The sequence below is a fragment of the Pseudocercospora fijiensis genome, assembly GCF_000340215.1.
Source record: "Pseudocercospora fijiensis CIRAD86 unplaced genomic scaffold MYCFIscaffold_2, whole genome shotgun sequence".
NCBI lineage: Eukaryota > Fungi > Ascomycota > Dothideomycetes > Mycosphaerellales > Mycosphaerellaceae > Pseudocercospora > Pseudocercospora fijiensis.
Window position 1 is genome coordinate 7,491,290 of NW_006921533.1, and position 22,804 is coordinate 7,514,093.

The window sequence follows — 22,804 nt, forward strand, 5'->3', positions numbered from 1 at the left end:
TGCTAGCAAGCCTATAGCTAGGTATAGTATAATTACAGCTTAGTATAGTAGAGTGAATATAAGCGCCTAATCTATAAGCAGCGTTAAAATACGAATATAAGATACTTCGGGCGAGTACGGAACATTTAAGTTACTATTCGATATAAGCTTTACGTAATTCTTAAAGAAAGAGAGAATATCCGGATATATAATTACAAGGCTTTTCGAAGACGAGAGGCTAGTACTACTATACGATCTACTAAGCTAGAAAAGCATAAAGGCTATAACGTCGAAACTGCGAGCCGGCGGTATACTACTATCGAGGGTATTAGATTAAATAAAGGTTCGAAAGCTATACCTTCCGATAAGTCGAACGGGTTGCGGACCCTTACGGTAGTACGGAACTAGTGCTACGATACCGATCCGTTAAGAAAGCAGTAATATTCTTAATAGGTTATAGTAGCTTTAGGAATAATCTAGTATATAAGCTATATCGAGCGTAGACGACTAACGACCTACTACGGCGAATCTACTCTAATATAGCGTTAGTAGACTAGCAGTAGGATCCCTAGAGCAAGATAAACCTAGACGGCGCAACGATTATACCTCTAATCGTATTAACCGATAAAACGTAGATAACTAACTACTAAGGTAACTTAATAGCATACCCTATATACCTTACTATCGGAAACCTATACGTACGAGTACGCAACGCGAATAATAGACCCGGCACGATCTTACTAGGACTACTACTAGTCGTTAAGGATAGCGATAGTTTTACTAAAAACAGTATATATTATATATCGATAGTATATATATTTCGCTCCGCTATAAAAGCGGCCGACGGCGAGGGCTAGGACATTATATACGTAGATAGCGCGACGCGTAGGTGCTTTCTAATCTTAGTAGTAATATTAGTAGACTATAAAGAGCAAGTTGCAATTACCGGAGTTAAGACAAATATATATTACCTAAGTTGCCTAGTATACCCGATAGAACGAGAGCACCTCGATATTATAGTAGAATAGCGGTTATACGAATCTACGAAGTAGCGATATCTAAGGCAACGTAAAGGCGAATATATAGCGAAGGATCCGTAGAACGTCTACGATATCGATTACTTTATATAGCGCTAGAAACACGTCGATATATACTAGTCTTTAGTAGTAGATATACTATACTAGCTGCTAAAAGGAGTGCTAATATACGCAATCTAATAGGCTACGGACCTACTAGTAGATAAGATAAGCTATATAAAAACGAGGAGATACCGACTAGTTGCCGACTCGACCCCGAATAGGGGCCTATCTACTAAAATAAGAAAGCTAGGGAAAATAGTAGTATAAGGGATTATCGATATAATACTAGATAGACGGTTCGCGTATATACCTATATATACTAATCTTCGCAAGTTCTACTACTACTTAGCAGTTACTTAGTAGATAGGCTAAGAGTAGCAAAGCGTCCTACGAGTCTTATTAGTTATATTTATACTACTACTCGAAGAGGTCCGTTAACCGTAGGCGATAAGATTTCTACGTATACTAGTAGACTTTACCGTTCTAGCGATATATAGATACTATAACGACGAAACAGTTAAGTATCTAAGGATAGCATTGTACCGGATAAACGAATAGAAGAATGTATTTCGCCTATATAGGGTAATAAAGGTATAGAAGAGAGCCTAGCGGGAGGCGAAGACTACTATACGAAGAACGAACGATTTAAATAATAACGATACAGTTATAACAGACGAGGACGACGAAGCTAACGAGCTAATAATAATACAAATAGAAGGGCACTTTAATATACCGAAATTCTACGGCATAATATATACCCCGAGCTATATTAAAACGTTCGGCAATCTTCTAGACTTAAATACTAGCTATTTCGAGTACAAATACTATAAACTACTAAAGCTTGCATTTCGGGCCTTCGGCTAATAAATAAGAAGCCTAGCTAGGAAGAAAGTATACTAGATAGCGATACTAACAGATTAAATATATAGGCCGAAGACGATAAAGAATATATAGCAATCCCTATAAATGCTTACACCGTTAAGGAGTATACGTAACAGCTAATAATACTAACTATAGTACGGCTAGTAGAGGATATCCTAGGATACTAGCCTAAGAAATAGAGGAACGGAAAGAAATCGGTTAAGTAGATTACGATAAGGGAGGCTATAGCTATAATAGAAGAGAACTTAGGTCGCGACTTCTAATAAGCGATTGCGGTATTCGTACGGCAATAGGGTACCTACGATAAGAATAGCGCATTAAGCACCGTAGCCGACCCTAACGATATCGTAACGGACTATATATACGTCCTAGATATAGAGATCTGCTTCTACGGTAGAATCCGATACTAGAAGCCTACGAGTAAGGATATAGAATATCCTAACGTAGTAGTAGCCGACTTCGCGAGATATATACTAAACTAGGAGGGGCTCTACGGCAACAGACGTTATAATTTTATATAGGTATAGGAATACAACGTTAATTGTATAGAAACACCTAATAAATTAGCGGTTCGATTCGGCGGTCGCCTACTAGCTTAACTAAAGTACGTAATCTCGATTAATATAGAAATAGGAATTAAATATAGGAAGGGGCTTAGGACGAAACGGAGGCCCGTTATAGGCATTTTTATTAAGCTATACGACTATATTAACGATAAGAGCGAGTATAAGGATATATATAGTCTAACGACAATCTAGCTACGGCGTCTTTTACTATACTATAGTAGACTTAAAGGGCGACGGGTATATAGCCTACTACTAGTCTATTATATATTATACGCCGTACCTATAGACGAAGGCGCCCCGTATAGAACTCGCTATATTAATAGTATAGTTAATTTCGAGACGTATAATACAATTTACGATAAGGAATAGAAGGATAAGGAAATACGAGCTATAAAGGCTTACGGGCGAGTAATAAAAAGGCAACGTGCTATATAGAGTATATAGAAATCGTGCCTCCGAAATATAGAGGATAATAATACTAAGGCGGCGAAGAATAATTTTATAGTTAATAGAGAACGTATAAGACAGAATATAGCGATATATAGTAACGACAGTTAATATAATAGTAATATACTTAAAACTATAGTACTACTAGTATATTCTAGTTTAGACCGAGTCGACTAATACGACCGAGTCGACGAGTCGATAAGTATTAATATAGTACTATACAAATAGTATAAATATTACTAACAACTGCGACTACGAGCGACCTAGAGCGATCCTATATATATAAAAATTTACCGCGTCGATCCTATCGATTCTAAGCGATCCGGGCGCGAGTTAGGTCGCGACTCGGTCGCTTAGGATCGCTTAGGATCGCTTAGGATCGATAGGATCGATAGGATCGACGCGATTAGAAAAAAAGTTTTTATAACGATATAGGGGACTATATATTATATACCTTATACTATCTAGTATATCTTAGGTAACTACGAGGGGTCTAAGTAGTATTATATATCTTCGAGGGGTAGTATTATAAGTATTTATAAAAAGGGAAGAGTAGTAACGAAGGCTATATTATAGTAGAATAGGGTATTATTCTAGTATATATCTACTACTATACTATTATCTATAGTCGTATATATACTATTATATATATTATATAGTATTAAAGGAAGTAAGGTATACGTCTATACTAAGCTAGATTTCCCTACTATACTTCCCTAGTATAGATATTAAGGTATACGTCTATACTAAGCTAGATTTCCCTACTATACTTCCCTAGTATAGATATGATAGATATTCGTATCTTTAATATATATAACGATAGTATAGATAATCGAATATATTATAGATATCGAACCTCTAATATCTATTATAGCGGGTTTATACTACTAGTAGCTTTTATAACTTAGTTACTAGATTTAAAGTACTAATTTGTAATTAGCTATCCGAAGGTGAGGATTTCAGTAGTACGCTAACCCTAAAGTAATAGGCTATTAGTAAGTAGCGAGCTTAATAGTAAAATCGATAGGGAGTAGTAAGATCGATAGGTTATAAAATTAATAGCATTTAACGGTAAGCGTAGATTATAAAATCGACGGTATAGAACGTAAGTAGTACGCTAACTGTAGGGCTACGAGATCTATAGCAAGGGTAATAGTATTCCTGTAAGCTGTCTCTAAACCTTTGGATGACGTCTGACATCTGGATCTTCGTATTGCTCCCAAGTCTTATAGAACCGGGGTCATTGGCAGAGCTCCCTGATTTGGTGCAGACGGGGACTTGGCGCGAGAGAGATGATTGTTAGCATAGAACGGTTTTCTCTTTCCTTTTCCTTGGGAGTCACCATCGTAATACTCTTCAATGTGGCCTCTAGCTTTCTTGACCAGCTTGGAATTCGTCGTTGTTGCCTCGATGATAATCGCCGAAACGAAACCATGGTCCTGCTCCGGCTATTCCATCTTCGCGGCGGGCGCCATGGTCGTGAGTTGTTGATATCTGAGACAAGAATGAGAACTGCTACGATGTTTACACGAAGATACACAATGCGAAGTGACAAGCGAAGAGTACCATCTGATTTCTCAATTTATCTAGAGGGGATGGTATCTTCTGCGGCTTGGACTCAGCCATCGAGACCTGGGCAAAGGTGACGATTCTTATCACGCAAAGGTAACGGCTCAATCACGCAAAGGTGACGACTCTATCACACAAAGGTGACGACTCTTATTACGCAAAGGTAACGGCTCAATCACGCAAAGGTGACGACTCTATCACACAAAGGTGACGACTTAAGTTACGCAAAGGTAACGGCTCAATCACGCAAAGGTGACGACTCTATCACACAAAGGTGACGACTCTTGCTCGTGTCCACAAAGGCGACCACGCCTCGATGGTGATGGTGGTGATGGTGATGGTGATGGCGTTGTAGTCGCGAAGACTACTTGCGCATCGGATCCTCGTCGAGCTGCTTGTCGACAGGATCTCTCGACCTCGCCACAACCGCAGACTCGACGATCCCGGTTTCCGGTGCGACAGTTGTCGTACCATCTCCGTCCTCACCAGGTCTTCCTCCACGTAGCTGATCGCGGAGTTGATGCACCCCACCACCTTGAGCAGCGCCAACCGAGCCGACAGGCAAGGCCATGTTGGCGAATGCGCCGCCACCGTTCCCAGGACCTTGCTGACCACTGCTGGCTGGAGTTGGTAGAGGACCCATGCTAGCTGGAGGAGCCATGGCATGACCAGGTGTCGATTCGTGATCGCCATGCATTGACATATCACCCTCGCCATCTACAGGTCCAGTCTGCGGCTGCTGCCAATGCTGCTGCCAACGCTGCTGCCGATCCAATCGTCTCTTCCACCGTGGTGGCCGCTGCTGCGGTTGCTGCGGCTGCGGTCGCTGCGGCTGCAGTTGCTGCTGCTGCTGACCCTGGACGTGCTGATGAGCGGCATTGCTCAGCTTGTCCGTAGCGACGTTCTTGTTCCATTTCTTCTTGTATGGCTGTTGGTGGCCATAACTGTCATCGCCATCGAACTTCCTCTTACCCTGCTGCTGATAGGGAGGAGTCGAGGTCGGCGTGGGCGTGGGCGCTGTTCCGGAGAGATGACCTAATACTAGCTCGTGGGCAGTCTTGAGTCGGAGTTCCATCTCCCTCTCGCGGATCTCGAGCTCGTCTCGCCTCATCTCGATCTCCTCTCGCCTCAGCTTCAATTCCCGCTCACGCTCGTCGAGAGAGTTGTGACCTTGATGACCGCCGCGTGACTGGAAGCCACCGCGACCACCGCCACGTCCTCCGCGCGCCTTAAAGCCAACTGGACCGCAAAATTGCTGCGAGAAGCCTCCAGATGGCTGCTGGGATCCGCCGCTTGCTGCTTGACCTCGACCGCAAAATTGCTGCGGGAAGCCTCCAGATTGCTGCCGAGATCCGCCGCTTGCTGCTTCATCTTGACCACCAGACTGCAGCTGGGGTCGGTTATCATGGCCTTGAGGGCCGTGTACAGGGCAATTGACGAACATTATTCCTGCGTTGGAGCACTGCCAGTGTGTCAACCCATCCTCGCTACAACAGTTGCAAGGTCGATGCTGTCCATTATTATAATTACACTTTCCAAATCGGCTGTTGCCTTTCATCCGCCCTTGGCGGCAGCGCTGGCAGCTACCGCATAAGCAATGCATTTCTTGGATAGTTGTTATGGTACGTCTGGTGTCGATGTCGAGAAAAAGGCGCGCGCGTTTCAATTGTTTGACCAAATTCCACTAGCTCCACTAGCGCGAAAAGTCTTGGCGGCAGTCGCTGCTCTTTCTACAGGCTACAGCTAACGCTCGTCTCTGCATCCAATCAATATGGCGCCTCGAGCATGTCGCAGAGCCTAGAACGCGGAATGTGAGCGGTTTGCTATTATCATTGGAGCAAAAGTCTTGCCACAAAACTACAGCGCTGTCCGCTACACTCTTCGCGTGTTGGCCTGGTTGAGACTTGAGATCGCTGGGTGTCGTCTGTGGGACAACGATGCCATATCATCGCGCTCTCACATTGGCTCATATTTCTGGTATCTTTGGGAGCATATGCATTTCGGTCCGGATATCTACCATCCATCTCCACTCTGGCTGTGCTCTGCCTGATGCTACGTTTCAAAACTTCATTCCTATCGTTGCTGAGACTGGTTTAATATGGATATTCTTCGCGCAGCAGCCGACTTCGTCCACCTACCTGCTTCCGAAAATTAGATCGCCTCATCCCATCCAGACAACAGCTCTCTTCAGAATGGTTTGCTTCTTGTAGTCATCTCCGTCTGAGTTTCCCGAGATGACGATCAATGGGCTCGAGAGCAAGACAATCTCCGCTTGATCCTTCGCAGTTGGGTCGTCATCCAGGTCGAGGTTGTGCAGTGGATGAGCTTCGAACTGCTTGTTTCTGGACGTGTAAAACAAAGCCTGGTTCCTGCCCAATTGCCTCATCATATCAGCGCAGTCGCGTACTTCCACGCGAGTCTTGCGAGTCCAGAGACGCCAAGCCAGATCGGTTGCTTGCTTCATGATTTCGAGCAGTTCGTTGTACTCGGCGGAATAATCTACTTTCGGATCGAGCCTGAGAACTTTGTAGAAGAATTCATGGCAGAGACTGGCAGCAGCGGATTTCCGGTTCTCTTCCACGGTTGCAGGATCTAGTAAACGAAGTAGCTGGCATCTCCAAGCTTCCGCCCCCCTCTCATCACCTACGAGAGCGGTATGTCAGTAGAGGTCCTATACTCAGAAGGCGACTGACTTACTTTGACGTATCATATCGACCAAAGCTCGCACCGCGGCCCCATCTCCATGATACAGCGCGTTAGCCTTCTGCTGGACTTCGACAAAGGCAAAGAATGGATCGCCGATGATTTTCTTGCAGATGTGGTTAGAGGCGAGAGCGGTGAAAATCAACGACGCTGCCTTTTGGTGCTTCTGGATCGCTGCATTTCCGACTAGAGCATCCCAGAGCTGCTTGCGACCAGAGATGCAGCCTTGATCGTCCAAGACCTCCCCGAGAAGCTTAAAGTTATCGATTACATCGTCAAACGTGAGGTGACAGTGGGTTTGAGCCCATTGTCGTACACTCGACAGGACACCCTTGAGCTCGTGCTCGATGTCAGAGCTTGACAAAGGCGCCCACTTTTCGGGCTCGACAGATCGCAATGCGCGGGACTGCAGACTACGAATTGTTTTCTCAAGCCCATCGACTTTCTGCTCTTGCTCTCGGCGAGCCTTCTCCGCGGCCAGCTTCTGATTTTGAGCTCTTTCGGCGTCTTTCTTGAATCCTTCGAGCTGCTTCATACTGTGGTGCTGGGCAATGGTTGAGCGTTCAAGCGCTTCAATCTTGAGCTTCAATTCGTCGACAGTATGTTCCCAGTGTATGCTCTGCTCTCGTGCCTTCACAGCGTCACAGTCGGCTTCTTTGATCCGTTCATTGGCCTCTCTTTGCACCGCGGCCACTCGCTGGTCCGCTTTCTCTTTCTCGGCGGCCTTCTGCTTCATCTCTTTCGCCAGCCGCTCGTACGAATTGTGTTGCTGCTGAACGAGATCATTCTGCTTGTTCGTCTCCGAGATGCGGCGGCTCCTCTCATCTTCGTAGTTCTTCCGGCGTTGCTCCGCCGACTGCTTCGCACTCTTAAGTTTGCCCCGAAGTTCCTCAATCTGAGCCTCCAGGTCTGCAATCTTTGCTTCATTTTGCTCGTGGCGCTTGTCGTGGAGAGCTTTGTGAGATGAGCGACCACTGATCATTTCGCACGTCTTATTTATGGGCCAGCTGAAAAATCCCGCGGTGGTCAAATTCTTCTCGTTCTGCTTCGATTGTTGCTTGGGTCCGCTCGTGGGTGTTCGGATCTTTTCTGCTGCCCTGGAACCGGTGTCGAAGCTTCTGGTCGTCGAGCCCACTTCTTCGATGTCAGACTGCTCCGACCAGTCTCTCTTGAACTGCTTGCTTGCTCTTAGGAACTGGAAGTCTTCGGGATCAGTCCTCGTGCGTTTTGTCCCGCCGAAGTCCATCTCATACGGTACGTTAGCCATGTCGGTGTCTGGAAGAGAAATCAGAGAGGCTCACCATTCGCACATTAGAGGTCTTTTTTATAGCACCAATGTCTGAAGAGTGAAGTCGGATAGCATTGAAACAAGCTTAGCGGTGCTGCAAAATCACATGCAAAAACATACAACGAGCCTCACTTGCGCATCGAAGTGAGCTTGCTATTGTCGCTTTCTTTCCATAATTACGGTCACCGCCATTGAAGACTTCTGCCTGGCCAAGTTCACTTAGTCTTGGACAGGTCATAATCGCTTTTCCCCTTGGCCACAACACCATTTCAAACTACTACAAGATCCCCAAGGACAGCCTTGCTGCATATCTCCAGACACGACGACAGCATCGAGCACGATGAAGCGCGAACCACTTTCAGACACGCCGCCGCAGCGTTCTGGTCTTCACAAGATTGTCATTGGTGTTGACTATGGCACGACATTCACCGGAATCAGCTGGGTCTCTACTGAAGGTGCACACATCAAAGTCTTGGATGATGTGCACTGCGTCCGCGACTGGTAAGCAGACACAAGCCTGTCGTCGACTTTTTCTCTGACCATTCAATAGGCCGGGAGGCGACAATGCCTGGAAGGCGCCGACCCGCATCGCTTACGGTGACGAGAACGGCTCTTCGGGCAATGTATGGGGCTACGAAGTGGCGCCTCGGATGAAGTCCTACGCCTGGATGAAGCTTCTGCTTGACCCAGAGCAAATGACCAAGTACGACGACCCAAGCCTGACCAAGAGCCAGGGAGAAGGCGTTCTCCGAAAGCCACTCAACAAGACTGCTGTTGAGATCTGTGCCGACTACCTTACTGAGCTCGCAAGCTTTGCTTACCAGTCCCTCGAGAAGAGAGTCTCTCCCGAAGTCCTTCAAGCTACGCCGCTCGACTTTTGGTTCACCGTGCCGGCAGTGTGGTCGGACAAGGCCAAACGCGACACACTTCGTGCGGCTCAGAAAGCAGCCAAGCAGGCCAAGCTGCGCGCCCATCCTGACTCCCAGGTATTTCTCATTCGCGAGCCAGAAGCAGCGGCGATTGCAGTGCTCTCGGACGTGACACAAGGTACGCATTCTCTAACATCTTTCTCAAGACAGAAGACTGACACTTTTAGGCGGATCTGAGAACCAAGTTGGAGTTGGCCAGAGCATTCTGGTCTGCGACTGCGGCGGAGGTACTGTAGATCTCACCGCATACCAAATCACAGCCATCACTCCCAAGCTTGAGTTCAAGGAGCTTGTTGTGGGCATTGGTGGCAAATGTGGATCCACCTACATCGATCGCGAGTTCATGAAGTGGATGGAGCATAAGTTCAAGAAAGCCTTCACTGAACTGCCTTGGGAGAAGCGTGGCCCCGCCAGTCGTATGATGAAAGACTTTGAGGCCCACAAGAAGGACTTTGGCAAGTCGACCAACACGCGCAAGATTTATGAGGTTGGACCTTTGGTGATGAAGAATGCCAAGAATCCAAAGTACTACGACGAGGACGAGGGCATTATCAGAATCTATGAAGAAGATCTGAAGCGGATGTTCGACCCCGTGGTGAGCAAGATCACCGAACTTCTGCAAAGCCAGCTCGACGCTGAGCGTCGTGCGACTGGCAAGCCATCTACGATCAAGACCATTCTCCTCGTTGGTGGCTTCGGCGACTCCACTTACCTCAATAAGGTCCTGAGAGAGTGGACCAAGGAGCGTGGCATCAAACTGCTCTGCCCACCAAATCCCCAGTCGGCCATTGTTCGAGGAGCTGCTTACTCTGGTCTTCACGGCATTCAGCCATCTCACAGACGCTCTCGCCTCCACTACGGATTTGCCTGCCATGTCGCGTTTGATCCCATGGTCCACGACAAGCGCGATCGCTTCATCTCTGACTGGGACGGTACCGCTCGCGCATCGGGAAACCTGTTCTGGCAGCTCGAAAAGGGTGCACTCGTCGATCAGAACACCAAGATTGCCTTTTCCGTCTACCGCACCATCAGCGAAGAGAGCAAATACGGCAAGCATGAGACGGATGTGTACGTCAGCGATCTTGACGAAGCTCCTGATCGGGTGCGTGACAAGGGCGCGAGAGTGCTGGTGACATTCACCTCCGACTTCAGCAAGGTCGATCTCTCCCAGTATCCATCCAGAAAGGTCAAGGGCCGCACCCTCCGTCGCATCGATTGCGAGTACATCGTCCATTTCGGCCATCGCAAGGGCGTTCTCTGCTTCTCCTGCTTGGTGAATGGCCAAGAGATTGGCAACACCACCGTCACTTTCGAGAATCAGACTGAGAAGGACGTCATGGACGGACCTGGAGGCAGTGGTGGCGCCTCACCTCCTTGCGTCATGCAGTAAGGCGGCACTTCGATGTCCTGACTCCTATCAATGAATGGCATAGCGAGAAGCTCAACAGCAAGCATATCAGACTGCGACATCTAGCGAAAGCGACCATACCTCGAGCAAATTGGCTATGCATAGGTTTGTAGAGGGCATAGGACGGGTAGACCGCATTTTGGCCCAAGGGCATCTTCAGACACCCTTCCCTATAAAGTATCCGTAGACCCGCGGTGCAGGTCAGGATGGCCGAGCGAAGCCGAGGCGAGTGGCGTAAAACAGGTCGGCCTGCCTATACTATACTTATTAGTATCCACATCGCAACTCGAGCTAAACAGGCTTGTTAATAGACTCATTAGTATCTATATCGCAACTCGAGCTGAATAGGCTTAGCAATTAGCTATAATTCTATAGCACGACTATAAGCGGACAACCGCTTATACTCGCGATATATACTTAGAGTAGGGGAATTACTTTAGTGCGTATACGACCGACCTATTTAGTTAATAGCAATATGCTACTTATTAGCTATATCCTACTTAGGAGCTATTTACTAGTTATCTAGTATCTACTAGTTATCTACTATATCCTACTCGTCTATTATCTCCTACTCCTCTATTATCTCCTACTTATCTATTATCTTATTATTATAAAAAGCTGCCTATCGTATAAGGATGCGGCTCTAGCTACGCTAATTAATCGCAATTCTAGGAGCGGTCTAAAGAAGCTGCCTAAGTCGATTACAGTCTATATACTAGTCCTTACGGGCGTTAATAAATCTTAGCGCGAATTTACCGAAGCCTACGCTCTCTCTAGGCTGAATTGCATCGAGTATATTATCGTAGTTGTACTAATTATATAGAAGACTACTTAGTAGGGAACTTAAAGGTTAAGTTAGCTAAGAATCTAGAATAGTAATTGCCTAGCGGGTATATACTACTTTCTTGCGGTTAGCGTTAATACGCGCAAAGAAGTCGGAAGCGTTGTCGGCGGTCGACGTAGGGGCATATACTAGATATAATATAGGTATCGGGCGAGGATCGGTTCTAAGAGCACTAGAGGCTAGCTATAATAGCCGTAGCTAATTAACCTAAATTAGTAGAGGAGCATACCTAGGGTAGAGGGCCTCGAACTAATTAATTAACCCTCGTATAAGGTTCGTATTAGTGCTACTATTAGCGAGTAGATAACGAAAGTTATAAGCCTTAGGAGGAGCACCTATATAGCGCTAAGCGATAGTAGTAAGATTATAAGGTAACTGCGGATTAGCGTTAAGCTAAGCTTAGAGCCACTCTATACGATTAATAGCTTAAAGATCCTTTAGATAGTCTAGCAACTGTCGCTTCTTCCGCGCGGCCTCCTAGGCGGATTGTTACTTACGCTATATATTAGCTCGCTATTGTTGCTTTCGTATATACTCTACTATCTCGTCTCGAGTACGAGGCTAAGTATTAGGTCTTAGAGGTGTCGAAGAGAGAATAACGCCTTAAGGGAGTAGCCTCTATAAGCGCCGACGAAGTATATCGGTATAGCGGGCAATAGTCGTAGGTAGCACCTTCCCTGTCTTAAACCGATTATAGAAGTTAAATAGAGTCTCGAATATAATATCGCCTTATCTACGTATACGAGAAACACTAATATACGTTAACCCTAGAGTAAAGTCCTTCTTAGAGATATCGAGTACTGCTTTATTAAGTATTATGCCCTGCGATTTGTAGATAGTAATAGTATATGCAATCGTTATAGGGAATTGTGTTCGTAAGCATCGTACATCGTATCGCTAATTGTAGAGCTATTCGCGACGGACTAGAATAACCGGAATAACGCGACGAGGCATACCGAGAGAGCCGTTAGCATTAAAGTCCTCGTCGAAGGTCGGTCTACTATACTTGTCTAATCTAACAAGTAGTAGTATAGGCAGTGTATTAAGGACATCTTTATTATTAGTCTCTAGCTAGATAATGTTACGGATAGTGCCTAAGCTGCTATTAATAATGCCGCCTTCTATCTACAAGTTCTATATTATTATAATACGAGCACTAAGGCAGACCGGAAGCCGTAAATGCAAATTGCCTCCGACGTCGTAGGTAGCGTTTACGGCGTCGATTCCGCTAGTATGCTTAGTACGAGCAACCTTAATCGCTATACGATTGTCTCGTATAGCGTCTTAGTTATAAGTATTAACTTACTTCTTATAAGGATATAGGCGAATAGAATCCTTAAAGGCGTCTTGTTCTACTTATAGAAGAGCGGTCTTAACGCGGCTACAAAGTGTCTACTAGTAATCGATAGTAATACTAGCCGGTGCGTTACGAAGACCTTTAAGGGCATCTTTAAATACAAGAGCAGCTGCATCGCTTCCCTATTAACGCTATATAACGCTTAACTAGATAGTTTCGTTAAATTGCTAGTACGTAGTAAAACCGGAGATGTCTTTAGGAGTGCGTAGATCTATAAGCTTAGAGAAAAGCGGCTTCCCCCCTACTAGCAGTAACTAGTTGAAATCCCCTACGAGTGTAATATATCTACCTCTAAAGGGGAGAGTAGCGTCGCCTTAACTCTATAGAGCTTAGAAAGAGACTTAACGAAGGCGCTAATTAATCTAATAGAGTATAGTAAGGTCAATTATCGACTTCTTATTAATAATAACGTACTAAACCTACTGTATCCGATCTTAGAAATCCGTTAAGGCCTGCCTATCGAGGGGAATATATTCCTTTATCTTAAGAGGTAGCTTAAAGAAGATATATAGTATACTGCCTTTAATACCGTTAGCGGCGGCTCTAGTAGATGTAAGCCGTACGATCGGGTTACCTATTTACAGATTAGCGTAACTAGCTTCGAAGTAGTTAAACTCGTCGACTAGTGCCTTAAGCTTAGACGAAACAGTCTCGATAACGTAAGACTTGCCGATACCGGCCTTGCTATCGACATTAAGGAGAAAGGTAGGCGTATACATATTCTCGGTCTACGCGTACTAGTAATCGACGATCTTATTATACTAAAGAGTCTAGGCATTAGATAATCGATTAATGCGTTAGTCGAGGTTATTAGGGATACCGATTCTCTAACTATCTCGGGCAGTACTTCTACGCATATTAATCTACTAGGTCTTAGCATTATTAATAGTAATTCTATACTTGCTAATATACTGCGTCTAGTCGTACTCGTAGTCGATTTGTCGATTGCTAAGATTATTAAGATCCTTAAGCATCTTAGTAGGGTTACGTCTAGGGAGTATAGCGGCTAGGAGCTTAGCTTCTAGGCGTTTAATCTTAGGGTCGAATACTACATCCTCGAATAGGTCGTCGGTAGGCTTCGGGAGATTAATGCTTATATAATTATCTAGGTAGTTATAGAACATGTTACATTAAGCATATACCTCGCTCTATAAGGGATACGCTATACTAGGATTATCTTTAAACGAATATAGTAGAGAGGGATAGTCGGTATCGAAGGGGTAATAAAGAAGCACTTTAGTACGGCACTAATCCTTATAAGTGCCGTTAGGACCGTCTAGAGTACCGCTGTATTTCGGGAACTAGTTAATAACCCGTAGCTTAGCTCGTACGCGCTTCTTATAGGTAGAAAAGTCCTACTCTATTAAGAATTAGAAAAGTGTAAGATCCGGATAAGCGAGCAAATAGGAGCGGTTAAGCTTCTACTTAGAAATAGCGTATCGGTTTATATACTTAAGCAAAGGCGACTAGCCCTAAGTAACTATTTTACCGATAGCAGGATCGTAGCGCTTAACTTTAGACTAATCTTCCGGCTTACGGCAGTCGAAATTCTAAACAGTACGTAATCCTTAAGCTAGTAGTAGGTTAAGGAGTAGATGCATCTCTTCCTAAGCAGAGATATCCCGCTCGCTAATAAGTTTGTTAAGTATCTTAGCGATAAATAAGACTATAGGCCGGTTCGCGTTTACTCTAGGTAGGACCTTCTACCTAAGATCGAGTAGTAACTCGCTACGCTTCTCTTGCTTAGTATAGTATTTACTAAGGTAGTCGACAATAGCACCCTTATTAGTACAAACGGTAATGTTATTGTTAGCTATCTAAGCTATTTAGATAGTACGATTGTAGTTAGTTATACGAGTGTCGTTGCGAGGTCTATCGTATATCTAGTAACGTAGATTCAGATTGCGAGTTATATATCTATCGTTAGGATAATAAGCGCGAGGGTAGTAAAAGCGGCACTAGACATTGCCGGTATCCTTGTTCTTGCGCTAACAGTACTTATAGCTATACTTATAACGCTAGACGCGGTTAAGATTTATTATAAGATGCTACTATAAGTTGCGTACGTCGGTTGAATTTATCTAAAGCAGTAGAGGCTCGTTAGGTTTAGGAGCAGTTCGCCGAGGTGTCGGGTTTATAGCAGTAATATGCCTAGCCTAAAACTTAGCTAGGTCCGTACGTAGGTCCTCGCGGTAGGTTTCTACCGGTAGGGGTAGTATCTTACTATCCTTAAGGTGCTCCTTTAACTAAACAATACTGTAATTATATAAACTGCTACGCGCTTGGAATTCAAAGCGGTTCTAGAAGTCTGTCGCTCTAAACTTCTAGGTAATAAGCTATATAATAAAAGCGTAACGACGGTAGAAGTAATAAGCAGCGATCGTAGGATACTCGCGGACGTTGTCCCTGCCCGCTTTAACTCGTATATATTTATTGCTACTAGCCGGAGGATTTAGCATATAACGCTACAGACTACGCTAATAGTTGTTAGTAGCGCTATATATTAAGAATAGGCGGGGACAGCTAATAGCCTTTATAAAGATCTCTAGCTCGCGAGTCTTGCTAACCTAGTATACGTAGGTGCTACGTAGGCTACTACTATACCGAACGATATTAGCGAGAAGACGACGAGACTCCTTATTATCGCTAGTAAGAGCAGCCTTTAGGTCGTCTATAGTAATGTCCTTATACTCTAGGTGTTGTTGCATTACATAATCGGCCTTCTTGCGGGACTGTTTCCTTATAAGAGTGTTTAGCCCGATATAGCGGAAGCGAGGATGCGATGCGAAGCGATAACGACGCAGTCCTATACTATTATCCTACTTAATTAGATGCTCTAAGTAGTCCTCGTATACAACTCTACGTTAACGGGGGTTAACGTAGTCGGCCTAGCCCTATAGATATAGGGTTAGAAATGCTCGAGATATAAGACGTTTAGTCTTGTTAAACTTATTAAGGGGCACCTAGTCGAATAGTAGAAGAGTAAGCTAGCTTTAGATAGTAGGCTCTTTATCCTTATCTCCGGTCGCGTCTATTTGTAATCAGTCGATTTAGCGCTAGCGCTAATTAACTACGCGCTGCTAAAGTTCGGCATTACGGGTATAACGCTAATTATCCTATTAATTTAGTAACTCTTAGATCTGCTCTCGCTGTCCCTATAGTATATATGCTTATAGTAATGCTAACTCCTCTAGGTAGTCGGCGAAGTTGTCCTCTTTATCCTAGGTACTAGCCTCGCTATTAGAAGAAAAATCTAGCTAAGAAGCATTAACATATAGGGGCAGCGGAAGCTAATCCTCTTTATACTCCTTAATATGTATACGATCGAGCACTAAAACCCTATCTTAACTGTCTAGAAGCTACGAGAGACGCTCCTTATCGATTGTTATACCTACGTAGTCGGGCGAGTTAGCGATAAGATGCTTAAGCTATATCTTTATAGCCTATCGTCGTACCTTAAAGTCCCGTACGAAGATCCGCTTCGTAACTTTATCGCCTTAAGCAGGCCGTAATAGCACAGTCTCGATATACTCTAGTACTAATAGTAATTCCTTCTACACCTTGCTAGTATTACGAAGAAAGTTAATAATATTGTTCTTATAACGCTATTAAGCTCCCTTAATTAGCTGTATCTCGATATAGATATAGACGCGTACGATTAGGATCTCTTCTATTATAGTAAGTTCCGGTAGATCGCTAGTGTCTAGATAAGAAGGCTACGGACCTAGATCTATATAGTTGCGGCGTAATATAAGATCGGGCGAGAGATAAGGCTTCTAGCTATTACGAGTTATACGGCAGCGCCGACAAATGCTAAAGGTAGGCGACTCTTAATCTATATCGAGCTCTATATTAAACTAACGCTCCTTACAACCTCTGCCCTATTAACTATTGCCTTCGTTATATAGATTCTCGTTCTAGTAATACTCTATCTTTTTATTGTCTAGCTGTTAAAAGAACTCTTATACGAGTTAGTAATCTCCCTCGCTAAGGGCTAGCTAAGAATCTAAGTTTGCGGCAGTCGGATCTTAATTAGGGTCTTCGTTAGCAACGAAATTAGGGTCTATATCGTCGAGAAAGTAGCGTTTACGCTCTTGTTCTACCTCTACTACGTAAGTACGCTCTTGCTAGCCTTTGTAATAGGCTAGACGTAGTAGCCTCCGTTGTTCCTGTTAAGCTCTTATTAGGTTATAACAACCGTAGTAGTATATTTTAAGCTCTTCGTCTAGCTTATTAGAATTAGAGTTCGTAAGGAACTTAAAACGCTAGCTCTCGTGCTTGTTAGTAATACACTACTTATAGGTAGCAAGATCGTCTAGTTTAAAGCCTTTACTATAATACCGACAAGTGCTACACTAATCGGATAGAACGCTAGGCATTCTATATAGGCGAGAGATATAGCGAGGTACTTCGCAAACGTCGTAAAAGAAGAATATATAGTTATTAGGCTTGTCTCCGCTATTACTATTATTATCCGGGTATCTAGTTATACTACTACTCAGAAGTGTATCGCTTCTAAGAGTATTACTTAGAAAATTAGCTAGAGTGTAATCCTTCTATATACGCTCTACGGCTCTAGCGAGAAGTGCTTCGATACTAGGTGTTTAGGATACCTTCTTACTAGTGCGTCGGCGGGGGCGGTGCGACCGAGAGATCTCTCCTTAAGTAATACGTACTTAGGCAGTAGCAGGATCGTTACTACTATAATAACTACGAGGACGTCGGCTAGTAGTACCGGAAGAGGAAGATCCTATCTACTACGAGGGGCGAGGAGGTAGTAGTATCGAGGATTAGTACGAGTCTTGCGGTACTTTCTTCGTCGGATTACTAGTATTATATCTAGGAGGAGCTACGATATTGCTACTCGAAGAGGGCGTCGGCTAGAGGGAAGGCGTCGACGCGAGAGAACTAATCGGTATAGGAGATAATACAATCGTAATAGGCGCGCTTTAAGCGTTTTATACGGTAGGTCGAATACTGCCTACTCGCTTACTATCTCGCTTCGAAGGAGTGTTGTTAGTATTATTACTAAGGTCGACGACCTTTCGCTTCTGCTTAGATATAGAAGAAGCTAGACAATACTTATTATACGTACGAAGTGTGCGCCGGCCCTTTTTAAAGTAGCGAATCTTCTTCTTCTTCTTATAAGTACTAGAGCAAATCTGCTAGTCTATACTATTAGTGCCGCTATAATCCTCGTATTTACTGTCCGATTAAGTAGGATTAGGACGGTTAGCTAGCGTATTCTTCTTTAGTAGACCGCTAGGTAGATCCCCTCTAGGTATACTAGTAGCTACTTATCTATACTAGTTACCGAATTGCTTACTAACTTACGCTATAAATAAGTAAGAAGGCGTATTCTGCTAGATAATAGCGTAGATCTCGGCTATTAAGTTAATATAACGACGGCTTTCGGCGGCATAAAGGGCAGGCTTAATAGCCTTCGTAGTGTAGTATTTAAAGTATATAAGTAGTACGTATTCGTTCGTCTTGTACGCCTCTATTAGTTTATCTTACTGCTCTATAGCATTATCTATCTGCTGCTAGAGGTCGCGTATAGGAGGGATAACATCCTTCTTAAATAAGCGCTCGAGTCGGTAGCTAGTCGTACGGCAAGGATATAGTTTGTAAACCTATACTTAATCTCGGAAGGCGAAAGGCTTATATATATTAGCGCCGCGTATCTAGACATTCGAGAACGTAGAGAGGCATACACTATAGGTCTCGTGCGGCACCGCTATCGTAGGTAGAAGTCGAGGAGGTAGAAGTCGTAGAGGTAGAAGTCGCGGAGGTAGAAGTTGCGGAGGCAGAAGTTAAAGGAAGCAGGTCGCGACCGGGAAGCTCTATATTTAAGCACTATACCTAAAAAGGAATAGAGAGCGGCTTCTAGTATATAATCGCATAAACGAGTAGCGAGTACGGACTAAAAACTGTTATTTACTTTTATACTATAAGCTATATCTATACCTCTATATAAACCTGCCTTTATAAGCGCTAGTAATATACTCCTTCCTTTTATAACGTTGTCGCTTAGGGTAGAGGGGAATAGTCGTCGCAAGCTCCTCCTAAACCCCCCGTACCTACCGCTTTAGTATCTATATCTATTTACTAACGTTGTCGCTTAGAGGGAGAGGGGAAGGTCGTCGGAACTCCTAAACCCCCTATCCCTTACCGCTTTAGTATCCGTATACCTTTTGCTAATATTATCGCTTAGAGGGAGAGAGATAAGCCCCCGTCCCTTACCGCTTTAGTATCCGCATATCTTTTGCTAACGTTGTCGCTTAGAGGGAGGGAGACAAGCCTCTATCCCTTACCGCTTTAGTATCTATATATCTTTTGCTAACGTTGTCGCTTAGGGCAGAGGGGATAGTTAGTACGCCTCCTAAACCCCCCGTGCCTACCGCTTTAGTGTTTGCATGTCTTTTGCTAACGTTGTCGCTTATACAAAATATATACCTCTTAGCTTAGTAAAGGGTATATTAAGCGCAAGTCCTTTATAGATTCGGGGTTGCTAGCAGGTCTCGTAGCTTAAGCCTGCCTATTATCTACTAAAAGCTACGATACTGTTCTCCTACTAGTAGCTTTGCTTCGAGGTGCCTAAGGCATCTGTCGTTATCGTATTAATTACTTTTGCTAGCGTAGTTTTGCTAGAAATGCGCTTAATCGATTTAACTTAGCGGCTTCGGAGGGTGCTAGTTTAGGTGCGAATTTAGGGCTAGTTTAGGTGCTAGTTTAGTATATACTGTCGACTAGATAGGGAATTAAACACTTAACTAAGCGCCGTATACTATTTAAACCTTACCTCTCTGCCTTCCCCTTCTAACTAAGCTATTGCCGTAGGCAGCAGTAATAAGGGTATATAATAGTACTGCAATTTACAACCTTTAACTAATAAGAATTAACTAATAACGAAGCGACGCCTAGCTATAACTAGGTATAAGAGTTATAGTAATCCTTTGCGCCTAGTTATTAAGTTATATAGGGAACCTAAGGGATTTAGGCTTCGGCCTTTTCTAAGGCAGCTAGCAGCCTAATAAACTAGTAGAGGTAACTGCCTATTATCTAACCTAAAGAAATTAGTTCTCCGGGACAGGTTTTCTATAGCGGCGTTTCTTCGGAAGCATATAAGGTCGAAGTCTAGTAGTTATGTTTACTTAGTCGATTTGTAACGTGTCTTAAAGGGTTAATAAGCTCGAGGTCTATATCGTATCCGTAAGAGTAACTCCGGGTGTTGCCTATCTATAGTTTTTTAGTTCCGCTCTGTCTAGTGTATCTTTTTTTTAGCCTTTAAAGCTAGGTAACTAGACTTCTTTTTCTTATCCCTTATATTGCTTTGTTTCGACTATGTTATAACTCCTTCCTCTTTAACTAAGTTGTAGCTCCTTCTTTATCCTTCGATACGGCAGTCTCCGGCTAGATTCTACTCGTGTTTTTTACTAGTATAATACTAGTATAGTATATATTATACTTCCTTCTTCTATCTTTTTACTAGTATAGCACTAGTCTTTAATGCGGCGCTAGTACTAGTCGAGTAGACTGCTTTTTAACTAGTGTAATACTAGTCTTCGATGCGGCGCTAGTGCTAGTGCTAGTACTAGTACTAGTGCTAGTGCTAGTACTAGTACTAGTACTAGTCGAATGCACTATCTTTTCGCTAGTATAGTAGTAGTCTTACGTATAGTATATATTGCCCTTGTTCCTTCTGTCGTTTTACTAGTATAATAACGGCCTTAGGTACTAGTACTAGTTCTAGTAGTTGTTATTCTTTGGTGTAATATTGCGAGGCACGTGTTTACAGCCTAAGGCTAATACTTCTTTTTGATTTCTACTAATAAGAGGGCTCGATTAACTTTATAGTAGCGGTTCTTTACACTGAACCCCCGGGCTACTAACCAATATAGGCACCTATAGCGCTTCAAACAACATACGCACCTGCAGCGCTTTCTTAATATTGTAGGAAGGCAGGTCCGACTGTTTTCCGCCACTCGCCTAATGTTTCTAGACCTCCGTTTCCGTATCCTCGTCGCAAGCTCCTCGAACACTCCAACTACGGCCTAGAAACATCCGGCTTCGCTCGGATCATGGCCTCTCCCACTTCCAGTCACTGCCTCCACAAGTGCTCAGTCGTCATGATCTTTCGAACCTTGCAAGGGGAAAACTGGACCATCTGTCTTGACTCGCGCTTTCACGCGTGTCCCACGTGCATGCCTAATTCTTCAATGCGAACGAAAGGGAGGCAGGCGTTGAATGCCGACGCAGCCGCGGGAGTGCCCGGTTCGCCACACAAACAGAAATTGACTCCTCGCAGCTATCCTATTCTCTCATCGACATCGACATTACATTTCATGCGGTCACGAGAGCTTACACAAGCCAACAGAGACGCCTTCAATTTCCAGGCTATTTTGACTGAGGCTCATGCGGAATTCGAGAATACCAAATCCCAGCTGCGAAAGGAGATAACGAGGCTCGCGGATGCGAAGGAGGAGGTCATCGATCGCCTTACCTCAGGAGAGCGCGCAGAAATCAAGGCGAACCTCCGACGCACTTTCGATGCTGAGTTCAAGGCTCAGCTCAGCGCCATGATGACCAATATGGACAAGAAAGAAGGCTTCGAGGCGAGGATCCAAAAGCTGGTGGAGACTCTGAAGAACGATCTGGGCCCAATGGTCGACAAAGCCTTTCAGCGCTGGTCCGATGGCGTTGGTAACGACTTCAAAGAGACGCTCAAAGACGCTGGCAACTTGATCCGTGCTCAGAACGAAGCGTTCGTTGCCGAGAGGGCGCGCGAGAGGCAGCGTTTTGAAGAGCTCTTCGCTCGTCAAGAGCAGAGAATAGCAGATGCCGAGAGGCGTGCCGATAAGACTGTTGCTGCCCTTTCCGGAGGACCTCAGGGTCAGGCTTTGGCAGATTTACTGCTCAAGCTGGAGAATGTTGATCTCAACAAGCTGACAGAGCAAGTCAATGTTGTGGGCAAATTTTCGTGTGAGCTGAGCCTTGATCAAGACAAGATCAAGGAGAACGTCGACAGCATCAAGGCACGGCTTGCAGTTGCTGAAGCGCGTCATGAGAACCTTGATCAGCTACGCAGCGAACAAGACAGCATCAAGGCACGGCTTGCAGTTGCTGAAGCGCGTCATGAGAACCTTGATCAGCTACGCAGCGAACAAGACAGCATCAACACCCGGCTTGCCGTTGCTGAAACGAATGACGAGCTCTTCGTTCACTGGTCGAAGGAGCTGGACAAGTGGGCGGCCACCGTGGACAGCGCATGGGGCTTCGAAGATGATAGTGCCGCGCCAGGCGAGCTGCCCGCGCAAGCTGCTGCACCACCTCCACAGCCAACTCTAGGCCAACCAGCCGTTCACGGTGGTGCTACATCAGCACAGCCGCCGCCGCAACAACAGCATCAAGATGGTGCAGATGGCGGTTTGCAGCAGCAACACGACTACCATCACGACCATGCCGACACTCCCACTTCTCACGACAACCGTGGTGGTCGACGCGGTCGTCGTGGCGGTCGTGGCGGCCGCGGTCGCGGAGATGGCATAGGTCGCGGAGTGGGCCCAGGTCGCGGGTCGCATTTCTACAACTCTGATGGTTACAGAGCTCGTGGTCGATGATCATAAAGATCATTGTGACCAGCACATGCCTTGTGTCGAGCAGAATCTGATCGAAGGAGCTGACAGAGAACGTGAGATTGAAGGAGTACACGATGGTGACCACACCTCAATTGGAGCAAGGCTCCGCTAACTT

At 44.8% G+C, this 22,804-nt stretch overlaps 3 protein-coding genes across 3 annotated transcripts; 1 reads left to right on the plus strand and 2 right to left on the minus strand.

Moving 5' to 3' along the window:
• Positions 1–4,886: 4,886 nt before the first annotated feature.
• Positions 4,887–5,966, minus strand: MYCFIDRAFT_77299 (uncharacterized protein; the record flags this gene model as incomplete). Its single annotated transcript, XM_007924575.1, has 1 exon — positions 4,887–5,966. One exon carries the CDS (start codon positions 5,964–5,966, stop codon positions 4,887–4,889), a length of 1,080 nt encoding a protein of 359 aa, XP_007922766.1.
• A 717-nt stretch (positions 5,967–6,683) lies between these two features.
• MYCFIDRAFT_77298 (uncharacterized protein) lies at positions 6,684–8,492 on the minus strand (the record flags this gene model as incomplete). The annotated part of the gene is made up of 2 exons (XM_007924574.1): positions 6,684–7,165; positions 7,220–8,492. 2 exons carry the CDS (start codon positions 8,490–8,492, stop codon positions 6,684–6,686), a joined length of 1,755 nt encoding a protein of 584 aa, XP_007922765.1.
• Positions 8,493–8,853: 361 nt separating this feature from the next.
• Positions 8,854–22,801, plus strand: MYCFIDRAFT_172600 (uncharacterized protein; the record flags this gene model as incomplete). Its single annotated transcript, XM_007925831.1, has 8 exons — positions 8,854–9,014; positions 9,064–9,560; positions 9,589–10,820; positions 10,876–11,027; positions 11,056–11,079; positions 21,054–22,625; positions 22,658–22,685; positions 22,712–22,801. 8 exons carry the CDS (start codon positions 8,854–8,856, stop codon positions 22,799–22,801), a joined length of 3,756 nt encoding a protein of 1,251 aa, XP_007924022.1.
• Between the last annotated feature and the right edge of the window lie 3 nt (positions 22,802–22,804).